At 33.1% G+C, this 17,143-nt stretch overlaps 1 protein-coding gene across 44 annotated transcripts in view; it reads left to right on the forward strand.

Annotated features, from left to right (window-relative positions):
* The window catches only part of Nrxn1 (neurexin 1), a 1,091,229-nt gene that overhangs the window by 479,533 nt on the left and 594,553 nt on the right, over nt 1-17,143 (forward strand). For all 44 annotated transcript variants that reach the window (XM_048804359.1, XM_048804357.1, XM_048804361.1 and 41 more), the window contains one exon: nt 7,695-8,133. In XM_048804359.1, coding sequence (XP_048660316.1) covers nt 7,695-8,133 — 439 coding nt within the window. The remainder of the gene's footprint in view (nt 1-7,694; nt 8,134-17,143) is intronic.

A 17,143-nucleotide genomic window follows, 5' to 3' on the forward strand; every position in this document is an offset into this window, starting at 1 on the left:
TTCTTTTACTACATACCCACATGCCTCTGAAGGCTTCATAAAATAGAGCTGTTGACCTAAGGTCAATTCAGTCTTTTAACCACCATTGCTAACTTTTAGTAGATGCCATCCGATGTTGTCTAGATAACTTTAGGCAGCTCATTGGAAAGAGGGAAGGTCAAGGCAAAAAGGGATTTTCTTTTCCTTTTCTTTATTTTATGAATAGGATGTTTTTGGTCAGGTTTAACTGAGACTAACAAAATATATTTCTTTCTCGCATTGCACAAAAAAAATATTTTTTAAGCTCTAACTTTTAAGTAATTTTTGGTTTCACATTAAATGTCACATGCCTTGAGAAATTATGTTAATATAATTTATTATATTCTATTACTAGATTTGTTATTTTTTGGTTGGGGAAAGTGACATATTTAATTGAAGATTTTCATCTGCACATGATCTCTGAATACAATTAAGTTAGAGGGAAAACCAACTCCTCTCCCCCACAAAACCCTCTTGTCTTTCAAATTTCATCATATGCTTCTCCTAAAAATTGCTGCAATGATAAGCATGGTTTTGAAAACATATTAGGCTGCTTTGTATGAGGCTTACACTTTCTGTACTTTCCCCCTGTGCCTACCACTTTCTGGTCCACTCCACAGAGTATGCAGTGCACTAGGTGTGTGCCTGCCTCAGCTGGGGACTTCCAACTACAGATGAAAACTTCTGTGGTGTGAAATTCCCAGAAAAGCTAAAACCAGGCTGGCCCCTTGTCAGTTAAGTTCAACTTTTCCTGTGTATTTACTGGAAGCAGATTCTTTGCTTGACCCTTTGTATAAGAAAGTGAATGGCCTAAGAAACTTGATCTTAGGTGGGAAACAGGACAACAATGAGTGCTATGATTTGAAGGAAAACTAAAAAGTGAGCACCTGCCTCTAGTTTGCTTTTATACTAATCTCTTCAGGGTGGCATAAACATTGAGCAAAATGTTTCATTTTCTACCTCCATTTAATCATAAAATAATAATCTGTTTTTTTTTAATTTAATTAAATTTTTTTTTGGCTATAGCTCTTTCTACCTGTAGATTGTGCAAACCATACAAGTGCAAAAATGTGCTTTTAATCTAAGACATTTGTGATACATTATAAGACCATGTGAATATTTGAGTCAAGGTCTCTCTAATTTTTTGGATTATCAAATATTATTTTTATATACTTACATTTGCTATATATAGTATACATTATATCTTATTATATATTTATCTATTGAGAGATACACCATATATTATAATATTTGCATATTTTATAGACATCAGTGTCATCAGGTTTGACATATGTATAAACACATTTATATATGGTAATATGTAAACTCTGTGTACCACACATAGTTTACTAAATATTGCATATATATATACATGTATACACACACACACACACACACACACACACACACACACACATATATATATATATATATATATATATATATAAAGTATTTAAAAGAAACTAAATTGTTCTATTCTCAATGGGCCATATGTACCTGGATTGGACATATGCATAAGGGAGTAGTTAAAATTGCATTTTTGTAAGCACTGTGTTAGTATGTGCCTAACAAGTGCTTATCAACTGAATTGAACATGTCAGCCATTGAAAAATAATTTCAAAATAATTAATAAGTTAATGCTATTGAGATGAAAGTTGAAATACATTTTATTTCCTTTTCTGAGTTGTTCCTTAGGTCATGCCAAAACAAATACAATTTATCTGCTCAAATTACTTGTTGGAATATCCCTTATACTTTTATAAGTTTGCTTTTCATCTTATTTTGAAACAAATGCACTGCTGCAAAAAGATGATGGCTAGAAAGATTACAGATGGAAGAAAAAAGTTGAATTCAGCCATTTGAAAAAAATATTTTCACTTGATCTTAATAGAGCTAAGTTATTAAGTGTATATCAAACAAGAAAAAATAAAAACTAAAGAAGCAGTCCCCTTAAATAAGTCTTAAACCCCGTAAAACCGTAGGACATATCTTTAACATCCTAGGTGATATGCCTAGTTAAAAAAAACCTACATGATGGGGCTGGGGTTGTGGCTCAGCGGTAGAGCACTCGCCTAGCACGTGTGAGGCCCTGGGTTCAATCCTCAGCACCACATATAAATAAATAAAACAAAGATATTGTGTCTAACTACAACTAAAAAATAAACATTTAAAAAAAAAACTACATGATCTTGTGGAAATAGACAAATAGCCTCTCTTAAACAGGACTTCAAGAGACATTTTAATTGATAGGCACATGATAAATTCCTCTGCTTAATTGTGATATTTGATTCACTTAGAGATATTTTAAAGAGGACAGATGGAAGGAACAATAATGAGTTTTTTGGAACAAAGCTTGTAACTCAGAGCAAGGTCATCCTTTTTTGCATGTTTGCAAATAGTTGTAAATCTTACTTAGTAACTGCTATCAAATGCTAAGTGACATTTCCGGTTTGAAACAATTTTAAATTTGCATTGTTAGCTATTCAAACAGTATTATAAATCGTCATGATGAAATATATTCTCTATTTGTGCCTCCACATATTTTTTGATAAAATGGAATAATATAATAACACCTTAATACATACAAAACTCTTGTAACAGGATCTGATAGATAATGAACTGATAGATCTTACTGATTCTTATAGTAAGTGGTTTTAATATTGTTGGCAGGTTTTATTGTTGTTATATGGCACAGAAACCAGCTCATGAGAGAAAAGAAACTCCCAGTATGATGTGCCTACAATGTGCATGTGTTCCTAGAGAAAGGAACTTTACAGAGAATGTCCACGGTGTACCTCAAACTGCTCTGCAGATCTCATCACTATAATTCCTTTAACAATCAACTGTTAGCCTTTTTAACTGTCATCCTTGTTAAGACAATTAGATTATGCAGTTCCCTTAATTCAATATAAGAATGATAGCATTATCTTTTGTAACAATAATAACATTAATAAAAGCAGCTAATATTTGCTGGGTTGTTTACTCTGTGCCAGGTCCTCCATCCTTGCACTTTAATTGAAATACAACTTATTATTTCCAGTAACCCTACTGTGGTCAATATTATCATCCTGTTTTACGGGTAAAATTCTGAGCCTTGGCAAGGTTGAGGAAACTTGTATAAGGTCACAGGTTTGCAAATAGATAAGCTAGCATTCTCTCTGAAATCTGACTTGAGAAACTGATCCTTAGCCTTTATTTGTTATCATTTCCAAGTAAAGAAGAGAGAAACCAAGACAGATTAAAATGAGCCATTCATGCTATCACAGGGAGGTTCATAATAAGTCTGAATATCTGCATGGATCCTTGACTCTAAATTTAGTACTCATTTCACCATCCCATGGCCTATCACAGTTAACGTATGAAAAGCCTGGATCAATGGGTGTTAATTAATTCAAAAACCTCACTGGAATTTCTAGACTGCTGTATATCTTTATTTTTTAAAATCATAATCTGAGTGGCAAATGTTTTCTCACTGAAATACTTATTTTGTGAACTCCTGCTCTTTGGGAATAGCCTTGTCCATCAGCCACTAGTGCACAAACCTTAGAAAGATGTAATATATAATATTATTATATTATATATATATATATATATATATATATATATATATATATATACACACATACACACACACCATCTGCACAAACCTTAGAGAGATGTAATCCTCCAGACATATCTATGAACCTGGAGATGCAGTGGGCATTCTCTTTCTTTATGGATTAGTGTTTCAGTATATCTCAAATTAGAGAATAATATACTGCCATCCAAAACCAAAACTGGAAAAAGTCAGAGAAAGAAAAAGAACAACAGAGGCTTTTACCTCTACCTCATAGCACATGGTTTATGGGAAAATAAGCTCAAGAATTCATTGTTTGGACACACCTATCCTTTTTAGATGTCAGTTTTAGAAACTAGGAAACTGAGAAGTACAGGGATTGGGCAATTTGGCTTAGATGATTAGTGTTCAAATTAAACCAAGTTTACATATAGACTGTCAAACTGGTCACTTGTATCCTTTAACTCTCTTGTTTGTGCTGCATATTGTCCTGTTTTCAGGGCTATTAGCAACATTAAGAATGATAGTCAGTGAGTGTCTCTCTCAAATGTCTAACCTAGGAGAGTAGAAACCCAACCAGTTACTTCCTCTTCTCATTCTTGCCTGTCAAAGTTGAAGTGACATTTTCAAAGTCTTAACAAATGTTGGAGGAAAAGGAAACAAACCGTCATGACAATATGTTGAAAATTTTATGGTGGCTGAAAACAAAAACTGAAAAACAAAAACCAATAAATGTTGAAAAACTGAAAGCACATTTTATGTCTCTATTCCTTTCATACTTATGATGGAAGTCCTTGAAGCATGGAAGTGAAATTAAACATTTTAGAATTGCTTTTAAAAAAATCAATTATCCCAGAAGAAACCTTGATTCTATAAGCAGATCCAAATGAGCATGCAATAATATTACCAATGGCTGTGTCGTTAGACTATAGATAAATTTGTTCAAGAGTGAAACTTAAATTGTAACTTTCTACATGAATAAGAAAAAAAATGTATGAATAAGTATAAAGTAATCTCATGATTGAATACTACAATGTTGGAAGCAAAAATAGCTTACACATGGATTTCAGAAATATTCAGAAGACTCACAGCTACTCATTATTCTAATTGAACTAGATTCAGGTCATTTTAAGAGTAAGTCTAACTTTAGAAAAGAAGAGTAATTATGAAATCTGGGTCAGATGAAGTAGTGTCAATTGAGAACTATATGCCTATCTATCCAAAATTGCTTCTGTTTTCTAGAGTAGGCTTTCAATGAATACAAAAATGGGTAGGAAAAAAATACACATTTTGCTTCTCCTCAAGATTATTCTTCTCAGAAAATGATTTCACCTCTGGAGAGGTCTAACCCAGGTGTTAGTCACTGTAAAAGTAATTCACACCCCACAAAATGAATTTGAACATGAGATTACCCCATGTATAGGCAATTTATCATTTGGGAAGTGGATATGCCCAGGCATTTTCACATTCTTCTAGAGAAAGAGATAAGAGTTAATAATTAAGTTGTGAGATTAGTTCCCAATACTGCATCCTGTCATATTTTTATTATTACTATTTGCCTGTAATCTGAGAAATAGGTTTAGAAAGTAAAGGAAGAATGTTATTCAACTCTTAACAAATATTTACTGTCTTCTCTGTGCCAACTACTGATCTTGGTCACCCAAGGTTCCTACCTGCATAAATCATAGATTCTGGTGGAGATTTATTTGGGGGGGGAGTTGGTGAGGGAGGATTACATTGCTAATCCTAATTAATATGACCAAGGGTAATAGCCTTACTTTTCCCTACATCTACCTGAATCTCATCACCAAGACACCCAATTCACTCATAAGATGATAAATCTCTGACTGACTCTGCTCACAGTTGTCCTAACCCCACATCCTTCTACTTTGTAGTGACTGATGTTAGATTAATGAGAAAATATATCTAGCCACATACCTACTTTATCATGTCAGAAACTCCCAGTTCTATAAAGGTGGTTTAACTGCATGAATAGCATGTTAGCATTGATCAGCAGAAGCATTTGCATCCTTTGGATTAGAAAATATGCATTCTTTATTAATATCTCTGTCCAAAGGCTCTGCAAATATTAAAATATAAACCACCAGGAAAAATGGAAAAAAATTATAGGCTTGGATAGCATGGAAGTCATGGTAAGAGGTTATAACTTGAAAAATCATCCATGAAAAGTATTTTTTCCACTTTTAAAGATCTCCAGAGAAAGGCAGTCCTAAATCAACTTTCCCCAGGCTTAATAGCTCTTCTCTCTCTTCAAGACAGTATTCTTAAGAATTAATGTAATTCCTTTTTTGTTATTGCTTAAGTTCATTTTCTTTTCTTCTGTTGTCAATGGATGCTTGTTAAGTCATTGTACATATTTATTCAAAGAATAAAAGATATCATCTTCTTTACAATAATCCTTCAAGATTAAGAAAAATTGAAACCACAGGCTCAGCACTGGAAAGATGAGCCATTTATTTGATGCAAATCAAGTATAAAAACCAATTATATAATGCAGGCCTATTTTCCAAACATTTTCCTAAAATAGATAACTTTAGAACTGACACCTCTATTAGACTATGATTAAGCAATGATATACATGATCATGTAGTTCGATGTGGTTGAAATTTATAGAAAACTTACAATGTGTTGGATTGATGGCCTTTAAGTGATTTTCTCAATTACATGTATTTTCTTATGTAATTGTTATAATCATCCTGCATAGTGTTAGTTCCCTTTAAGGAGGAAAACCCAGGTTTGAGAGATCATACTTTTGGGTAATGCTGGAGTCAGAACTTAAACTCAAGGATCCCAGTTCCAGAGCTGTCCTCTTAATCACTCTGAGAAATAAAGCTTCCACTCACAAATCATAATAGGAAGTTCACCGGGGTGAGCTAAAAAATTCATCTCTTTGTTCATTCAATTGACCACAGGTTCAAAAGACACACCACTGTGTTGATTTGGTTGACATCATAGCATTAGTCAATCAGATACAGGCAGTTTTATTTTTCCTGTTAGATAAATACGTTTTTAAATTTGGATAAATTCGTTTATTTATTCACAGGAACATTGACTGTGTGAAAATTTTCAGTACCTTAAAGTAATTTCAAGTTATCTTGACATAAATAATTCATCCTGAAGTCAATATGGGCTATGTATTTTAGAAATGTGATTGTCTATTATATGCATTTGGTAAAGAAAGGATATGATATTCTCTTTTTCTGTATGTAAAAATACCTGTAAATTTAGTAAATGTGATGTGATAGCAGAGGCATGATATTATGAGCCCTGCCAGTGAATTTACCCAATGTCTTATTTAGATTTTCATAAAACCCTAGGACTATCATCAAGCATTCAGTACTATCTAGTCACTTTAGATGAAGTGCCTCAGAAAATGAGCATATAAGAAAACCTTTACTTGGCATTTAAAGAAATTAAAAGTAAAACAAAACAGGAGGAGAACTTGTGTTGGATAGATTTATAGTAAACATGACATTCCTTATATCACAGTCCATGTTACCTAACAGTATCAGCTATCAATGCATGGATGGACAACAAAGAATGTTTGCATCTTAGTTACGCATTATGGATTTTCTCAGAAATTTCAGGCCACTTAACATCTCAACTTTTTTTATTTTTATACAAAGTAAATATGCACCATTAATATATAGACTTTAGACGGGTTCCTATATTTTAGAGGACAAGTATATATATATTTTTTAAATCCTACTTCAAATAGTTCAGTGATGGAAAATCTGAATAACCTAAATACACATATTTAATTTTAAAAGTATAATATCCAACTAGTAAAACAACTACCTTTAATAAATTTAAGTGTTTATTGAAATGTTGCAAATTTATTTAAATGTATTTGCACATTTATTTAACTATTTTAGGCAGTCTATGTGCCTACGCCCACATATACAGTATCTGAATTAAGTTTATATTTAATGAGTTGATACTTGAATTTTATTTATTTGAAAAAAGACTCATTTACACAACAGAATTAACTAACATTTTGTGCTTTTTTATGATCTACTTGCAAATTACATGAGCTAATAACAAGTTCCAGATATTAAAATATGAAATTTAGTTTCTCACTGCTATTCTTTACCCACAGGTTGTATATAAAAATAATGATGTAAGGCTGGAATTATCTCGACTTGCCAAGCAAGGAGATCCCAAGATGAAGATCCATGGAGTGGTGGCATTTAAATGTGAAAATGTCGCAACTTTGGACCCAATCACTTTTGAAACTCCAGAGTCTTTTATCTCTTTGCCTAAATGGAATGCAAAGAAAACAGGCTCCATATCCTTTGATTTCCGTACAACAGAGCCAAATGGCCTCATTTTATTCAGTCATGGCAAGCCAAGACATCAAAAAGATGCCAAGCACCCACAGATGATAAAGGTTGACTTCTTTGCCATTGAGATGCTGGATGGCCACCTCTACCTCCTCCTGGACATGGGGTCAGGTACCATAAAAATAAAAGCCCTGCAGAAGAAAGTGAATGATGGAGAATGGTATCATGTAGACTTCCAGAGAGATGGACGGTCAGGTAATTTATCACTTTTCTATGCTGTTATCTGCTGAAACATCCTACCAAACCCCTGACATACTTGAAAATTAAAACTAAGACATAGGAAAGATTTCATGGATCGATATCTCTCTCTCTCTCTCTCTCTCTCTCTCTCTCTCTCTCATAAAGGAAATGGTCTTATTGTTTCTGTTTTACATAATATAAAAATCATAAGGAACTAATTAATCATCATAGTTGCGCATCAAAACCCAAATGCTTAAATGGCTTCTAGAATAGTTTCATAAGTGAAAATTTGTTGGATAATCAACTGCCGATTTTTGCAAGAAATCTAATCTTGAATTTGGCAAATGACAAATTTCAGGGTTCTTGTATTCTCAACTACATCTCATGTCATTGGACATCTGGAGGTACAGGTTCTGGCAAACATGAAATACCAAAATATTGGAGTGATCCACACATAAAATCCTTACTTTGGAACAACACACTTTTATCCTAAGAGGATCTATAATATTGAAAATGCTTTAATCTACTAGTGTTCAGAGCTCTGCTGCCTTTCAAATACCTTTCCTTTGGACCTTTGAAATTCTCCCACTATGTATTTGTTCCTCTGGCTTCCTTCCATTTCCTCTTATTTCTCTAAGAAGGTAAAGAGTAGCAGAGAAAATTTCCCTGCAATAATTTATACTGAAAAATTAGGTAGTTACTTAGGGAGAATAGAGTTTAAGAGTATGCACTTTGAAGGGAGAAGATCATCCAGGCAGAGGAAAGGACCTTTGTGGTAATCCTGATAAAGAAGAGGAAAGATGGGAGGGAGAAAAGGAGGAAAATAAGAAGAAAGGTAGAGAAGAAAGAAAGAGACAAAATATCTGTTTACAGTTTACAACTAGAAAATATTTCTTTTAAGCTCTTCACCCAGTGCCCTTATCATTCTTCTAATTTTTACATCAAATTACATTATCATAGAAGGTATCTGAATTTATATCTATATACTGCCCTGCTCCCTTTTCCCCAACTCTCTCATTTGCTTAAATATTAAAACTCTACTCTGTATTTTCTTCTAAATAGCAATGTAAGCTTGGCTAAGGCATTTTTAATGGGCCTGGGTTTCTTCATCTGTAAATCAAAGTTGGAAAAGACTCCATTCAAACCCAGTGATGGGGGAGTCTACAATGACAGAGTGGATTCAATATTTCTAAAAAGCTTTCCAGATAACTGATGATTCATCGAATTTGGGAACTACACACCAGATGTCACCTGGTGCTTCTTTCAGAACCAATAATCTGTGATGGCCGTCCTGTTTCAGAAGGGCCATGCAGAAGTCCTGGGCCATCCTCTCCTTCCATCCTCCTGACTTGAGCTCTCTTCCCACTCATTGACTTTGGTTTCTCGAGAGTTGAACTGTTTCCTGTATCCCTATTACCCAAGCTTTTCTCCATGTTTATTGATGAACAAGATTGTGGTTTTGCCCTTCTAGAAATATATTTCTCATGCAATAAAATTAAGAAATGGAAAATATGAGAATTGGGATAGCAGAAGGAAGGACAGAACCCATTGCTCTGATCTGTAGGTATCTTGGAAACTCTATTTCTAATTCAACTCTCTAGAAAGTTAGTCCCCCTCAGTCTTCTCACTTTTCTAGAGAAGTTTGCAAATTTATGAATTCTTCTTTGTTTTTTCTGATTAATCTGAAAAGAATTCTTGGTTTTGTTTGTTTGTTTGCTTGTTTGCTACTGGTATTAAACTCAGGGGCATTCAACCACAGAGCCACATCCCCAGTCCTATTTTGTATTTTATTTAGAGACATGGTCTCACTGAGTTGCTTAGCACCTTGCTTTTGCTGAGGCTGGCTTTGAACTCATGATCCTCCTGTCTCAGCCTTCAGAGCCACTGGCATTACAGGCATGTACCGCTATGCCCAACTGAAAAGAATTCTTGATACAGAAATATAATAATGGAATGTCTCTCCCTGGCTCCCTCCAACCTCTCTGCCAGAGTTACAGCTGATTTGCTACTTAAGAACCTTTAAGCAAGAATTTAAAGGAGGGTGGATGCAGAGCTAATCTAGCACTTTCAAATATTAGGCTATGGATGATATAATTTAACTTAAGATATACCTAAAATAAAATTTTAAAAAGAACTTTCAGTTGTAGATCATTTTAAGTCAGGTTTTCTAACAGCTTAAAATAGAAACAGAATATATTAGAATCAGTGGGCTTCTTTTGAAAGTTCAAAAAAGCAAAAAATACAAATGTCAGATCAGTTATATATATTTCATTCATTAGGTATTTTCATTCATTAGGTATATGAAAGTAATATATGGTTAAGACCAAATTGTTAGTAAATATAAAAGAATATAAAGCATAAAACCATCCCTTGTTCATTTGATAACACATAAAAGAAAAATAATTTAAGTTTTTTACTGAAGTACCTTGTAAGGAGAAAGTGGCAATGCAGTTTAACAGATAAATACCTTAGTCTTCAAGACAAATAAAAAATATATTTTTTTTTCTGTTTAAGTACTTTAATTTATCCAAACTACCAATAGTTTATTACTTACACTGCTAACATCTTCACTGGAAAAGGTCAAAAGCAGATAATATCTACTTTAATTTACAAAGTTCATTTCTGTATGAGAAGAACAGGAATCTGCTCTAAGAAAGTTTTATTCACAATCTAAAAAAATAAAACCATGATTTTTGTTGTCATCCCATGGAAAGGTTAAGTGACTATGCTTGGTGGTGTTTTCATGGTAAAGTACTTTTATGTGATTAAAATTTCAGATTAGTGAATTGGAACGAACAATATAAAAACCAAAATTCATTCACTAAGCCAAATTCTGCCCTTTACTAAATTGAAAAGAGGAGAGAGAGAAAGAAAGAAAGAAAAAGCACACTCATATTATGTTGGCCTAGCTCAAAGGAGTTTAATGTAATTTTAATAGCTGCTGCTGTTAATATTTTATATATAGTATTTTAATTACGTTCTATATTTGCACACTGCATTGGTTTAGTATAGAACAGCCTTTTAAAACCAATGAATGACTCTGCCAGTTTTTATTTGACTTAAAGAATATTTCTGATTTTAGCTGATGTCACGCTCAGATTCATAGTTCTGTTAAAATTAAGAAACATTACAGGAAATAGTTCATTTTACCCCTTTCCATACCACTTATATTGAGAAGGTACATGGAAATTATTTTTCATAGAACAGATAAAAAGCACTGCTATGGCAGGAGGACATGATGCCTTAAGGATATAGCTGCTGATTTCCCTGGAATACTCCTTAGCTGAATATTTAAAAACACTTTTTTAAAAAAACTCACATTACCTCTGCTATTAAAGTAGAGGAAGCATGAGCCTGAATTACTTTTTCTGGTTTTGACCATTTCAGTTGACCATACTCATTAAGTAGGACTATAATGAAGCAATGATCATTAATCTGATATACTATAATTATTGGTTATCTTGTTCAGAGTTATAGTTTAATTAAGATTTGGTGGGCATAACTGAAATTTTAATATACTTCAAATAGTTTATAAGGGAAACCCATCTTTGAGAAAGACTATCTTATTTTTTTATATATCCACAGTTTCTGGTACTTTCTTGGACATAGTAGTATCTCTGTTTTTATTTTTTAAAAAAAGGAATGAATACAAATGGATAACAGTACCAAACAACTAATAAAAATAGCAGCATTTTTAAATTTGAAGGATAATAGGACTCTTTTACATGTAAATGCAACTTTATAAAATGTGTTCAAATTGCGTTGCTTCTTAAAAGCAGTTTATATAATAAAGGCTAATAAATGATGTCCTTTTGCAGATACATTGCCATCCTCCTCACCCAGACAGGTGAAATAATACCCTGAGAAAATTAAATAATCATTAGAGAAATTTATAAAATGGCAAGCTTTTATAGGGATAGGACTTCCTTTTCTGCTTGTTTATGAGATCTGTATGTCATTTGACAAACATGTAGGTAGTTTCCTTCAGAGGAGTGGGCTATGCAGCCACAGAAGCATGCTAGTGACAAGGAAGACAATCTTCCTGGCCAGTCATCTTTCTGATGGTCTGTTCTTTGACCCTTTGTCCACTAAAAAGGGTTTATGAGCTCCTTATTCGATAATAAATCTTATCTTCATCTGTACACTTTTCTGGAACTTCCTCATGTGGGATAAAATTGGTTGTATTGGGTTATTTCCAAACCATGTCCCTTCTTCTATTCTGAAACACGAGAAAGAGAGAGACACTTGATTCCCACACATTGTCCAACACTCTGGCCACAACTGTTTCTGTGCACAATATAGCTTTCTTTCATTGCCTTCTCATTCTAGGACCAGTGTCATTGGAGGCCAAGTGGACAGAGCAATTCAAAATTTGAAATTTCAGATCTTGCATTAAGTGGGAAAAGGAAGAATCATACAAAATGCAGGCATGAATTAGTTCTAAGATCAGAGTAGATAACTTAAGTGCTGTGAAAATTAGGTATCTTCTGCAGATAGCTTAGCTACTAACAGCAAAACCCTAAATTGTTCAGTTAATAAATATGATTGAAGAGGCCTATTGTTTTTGCAAACTTTGCAGGATTTAAGCATGTGTATTTTACTAGCCCCTCCTCTTCCAGACTTCCTTTTTTCTCTCTCCTTTGGTTCCAACCTCAACACAAAACAGTTGCCCAGGTATTTAGCTAAAGTGTGAATTGTGCTACAATTAGGATGAGGTTAATGACTGTTTTCTTGGGTGGAAATACTGTTTAAATTTGTGTTAAGCTCTTTGGCTCAGTCAAGGATATCCTCTCAAGTATTTTTATAGCAAACTGCCAGTCATTTTTTTTTTCAAACTATCATTACACATTGAAATCAAAGAGAAAACTCATTATTCTTGTCAAGTTCCGCTTGTGTACAGCAGGGTATAGCGGATTGTATCAGCGGTTATTCATGGGTAAGCCTGCATTTAACAGCTAAGAAGCCATTGAGATTTGAATTGAAGTCATAGAGTTCCAGTTTAAGAACTAGAAATTATAGTGGGAAAGGCACAAGGCTCTCTCAAGAGCACATAATTAGAGGTTTATAGTAATCACTGTTTGAAGTGAACAGTACTCTCTAGCTATCTATTACCACCACTGATTTCTGTGTGTACCATTAGTGATTCACCATACTTAGCTATTTCTACTTGAACAACCATTAGACAATTTCTCTATTTAGGTCTTGATTTGGACTTACCCTCTGATTATAAATGTTCCTCCCATGTTTCTACCTATTAACCTGTTGCATATATTGAGATAATTTTAAGTACATTTCATAAATAACTTTATTTTGTTTCCATACCCATAAACCACTACTCATCAATGGGAAGGCTGAAATACCTTTTCAATAATTTGTTAATTATTTGACCAGATGATCAGATGAAGTCAGTTTTGCATGAAATTTTTGTATTTTATTAAATTAATGCTTATATTTTGTTTATTCTGAACATGTTTAAAGAAAGATTCATTTATTGTCTTCTGCATGCAAAATAATTTGTATTCATTTTTTTCAGTCTTTGTTGATACGGACATATATTTTATGTAGCTCCAATTAAAGTATAAAGGTAATTTTTCAGGTTGTTTAATATGATGATACATGTTCTTTTTACTTGATAATACTTTTATCGCAAACTGCCAGTCATCTTTTTTTTCCGCAAACTATCATTACACATTGAAGTCAAAGAGAAAACTCACTATTCTTGTCATGTTCTACTGTGTACAGCAAGGTAACAAATTTTATTTTTTAGGATTATGAAATTGAAAACTAAGATGCAAAGCAGAGCTATGCAGAGGCATCTTAGCTAGGCCCCCAGGCTTGTAGGACTCAAATATATTAAAATTCCTAAAGAAAAGAAAGTCACATGGACAAACCTTGTCAGTACCCATCTGAGCACTGCCCTGGGGACTTGCCTGTTTCTCTACTATAGGGTTGGAGGTAGGGCATCTTAACTAAGGTGAGGATTTCCAGTCATTCCCGGCCAATGTTACTATACATTTCCATATCTCGTGTACTCTCCTTATTCAGAATCCATGTTCCCCAAACACTCTTTTAAGATTTAACACCCATTAGAAGTCTAATTGCAGGGAATGGAGAAAATAGATCAGTTACATATTCAAGGGTAATCTGGTTCCTCTAAAAATGACAATTTTCCTCATAAATGAATAGATTTTTATAAATTTTATACCACATTGATAGGGCTACATGGGAAGTAGTCCACATCCTGTGTTAGGTTTCTTCTCATAGAGAATTAATAACTTGGCATCTATAATTTATACACTGGTCTTGTGGACTTGGTAAATATCAATAAAACCCTGGGAGATGAAACCTTGCTCTATAAATATATTGAATCTCCTTTTTAAGCTTGCCTGGCTAAGTGGCAGGTCCTAGAATATGGCATTATTTGACCATACCTAGCCCCAGTGATTCACACTGTAGAATGTTGAGGGGAAGTCAGTGAAACTTCTGAAAACCAATCTTCCAATTGTAAAATTCTACTTGATAGATATTTACAACTTCCATCATTCTGAATGATCATTCTTAAAATGCATATGTGAACACAGGCTGGTGTAAAGGTGTATGTGTGTTTGTGTATGCACATGTACATGAAACATGGTTTAAGACATGTTTGATACATGTTTGTGTATCTGCATGTACACAGTACATGGTATGTGTTTAATAAATGAATTCATTTATGCTATTGGTGAAAAGTTCAGGCATTTCCACAAGTACATAAGTGAATCATAAGTTTCCCTTTATCACACACTTTATTTGGTGTTGGAAAATTCCCAGCTGTTTTTCTAGAAATCAGTATATCAATATGTGTGTGTGTGTGTGTGTGTGTATAAAATTGTATATTTGCTTTTCTATATAAACAAGATCGTACTCTCCCAATTATTGGGTAGAAAGCTTGAGAGATTTTTTTCTATGCTATTTGTTCTAGTTGTATCATGTATTACTTAGTTTGAAGTCTTTTTTTTTAAAGTATTTATTTTTTAGTTTTAGGTGGACACAATATCTTTATCTTTTTTTTGTAAGAGAGAGAGAGAGAGAGAGAGAGAGAGAGAGAGAGAGAGAGAGAGATTTTCAGCAGATACAACATCTTTGTTTGTATGTGGTGCTGAGGATTGAACCCGGGCCGCACACATGCCAGGCGAGCATGCTACCGCTTGAGCCACATCCCCAGCCCTCTTTTTGTTTTTTTTAATGTGGTGTTCAGAATAGAACCCAGTGCCTCATGCATGCTAGGCAAGCACACTACCACTTGAGCCACATCCCCAGCCTTTTTTTTTTTTTTTTTTGGTGGTGCTGGGGATTGAGCCAGGGCCTTGTGCATGCAAGGCAAGCACTCTACCAACTGAGATATATCCCCATCCCTTACTTAGTTTGAAAATGGTAATATTTACTTAATCATTCTTCTGTTGATGACCATTTAATTTTCTTCCTTTTTAAAAAGTCAGTCTTTTAAATTAATTTATTAATGTCTTTATACATAATGTCTTTCTGTATATTGGTCAAAAAAATCTATAGGATAAATTCTAAGAGCCCAAATGGCTGATTCAATTGTATTTTTAATTTTAAAATATAGTAACAGGTTAATTTTGCTAACTAGTATTTCAGTTTACATTCTTATCTGCAGTATATGAAGTGCCCTTCACCCTTTACTCTTGACCAATATTAGATATCAAACTTTTAAAGTTTCTTCTAAGATTTATTTTTTCACATATAGATTTATTCCTTAAGTTTTCAGCTCATTGGTAAATCCAAGTAAGCAGAAAACAGAAAAGATGATAGTGTTCTTTTTGTTTTCAAATGAAGTTTATTTCAGTTATTTTCATAAACCTAATACATGGCATTTTGTTTTTTAAAGATGAAAAATTTCAAAGGACAAACAGAAAAGCCCACTAACAGCTCATAATCCTCATAACCTAAGATCCCAATTGTTAATGATAATCCTTATTGGTAATGATAATCCCTATTGGTATTGTTATTGTTTGTTCATTTTTCAAACAATTTTATGAGACTATTTATTTTACATTTTGCATCATATCGTATTATTAATGTATTATTTTGCTTTTACCACATTGAGTTTTTACTGAGTTCAAATTTTTTAATAGAATAAGAATTCTGTGTAACTTTGTGGAATGTGATTCTTTTGCATAGTGGAAGGTAGAGTGGAATTATGGGTGAATAAAATTGACATTTAACTTAAAAATGATTTGAAGCAGCAATTGCAAGATTTTTATTCAAAGGGGAACTTCAGTTTCATCTTGTCAATTCTCTTATTTTGCACAAAAGCCACAAGAAGGCCTAATGAATATGTTTTTTGGCTAAACTTGACAACTAGTTAGTCAAAGAGCTGGAACATAAAAATCAGTTTCCTCTCACCAGGCAAAATCATATTCCATTGCAGAAAATTGTTTTCTACCCTTCATTTCCTAGTAATTTAGGCTCTTATAGTAATTTAAAACTAGAAATTAAATTAGCTTATTTTAAATCTTATCTTCATACCGTGTTTCTTGTCAACATGGAAACTAGTTTTAGAGTAGAATAGCCATGTAAAATTGAATGGAGGTAAGAAAAGGAAACCCCAAGGTTGTGAATACCTTTCCAAATTGTAAAGTTGATTTCTACTTTTAAAACTAAGAGCATTTTCAATAGTCTTTTCTCCATTTATATACAAATTTAAACAACAGAATTTCTCATTTATGCTTTTGATTATTCTTAAATATATATTAACTTTTCACTTATAAACTTTTTATTCTTTTGCTTATATCAATAGCCATAAAAATGGATTAAATGTTAGTAAAATGTAATATGGTTTCTACATTAAAATTATAAAAGAAATATGTATGTATGACCATCTTTACCTCTAATTGTATTCCTTTAAAAAGTAGCATAACATAGCAGGGTGCTTTGGATTCTTAAATATTTAGGCATGAGGAACTAATCTAAATAAATCCCTAAATATGAGTAGTGTCAACAATTTTTAACAGCCTAAATATAA

This window comes from Marmota marmota, unplaced genomic scaffold (assembly GCF_001458135.2).
Source record: "Marmota marmota marmota unplaced genomic scaffold, marMar, whole genome shotgun sequence".
In the NCBI taxonomy this organism is placed as follows: domain Eukaryota; kingdom Metazoa; phylum Chordata; class Mammalia; order Rodentia; family Sciuridae; genus Marmota; species Marmota marmota.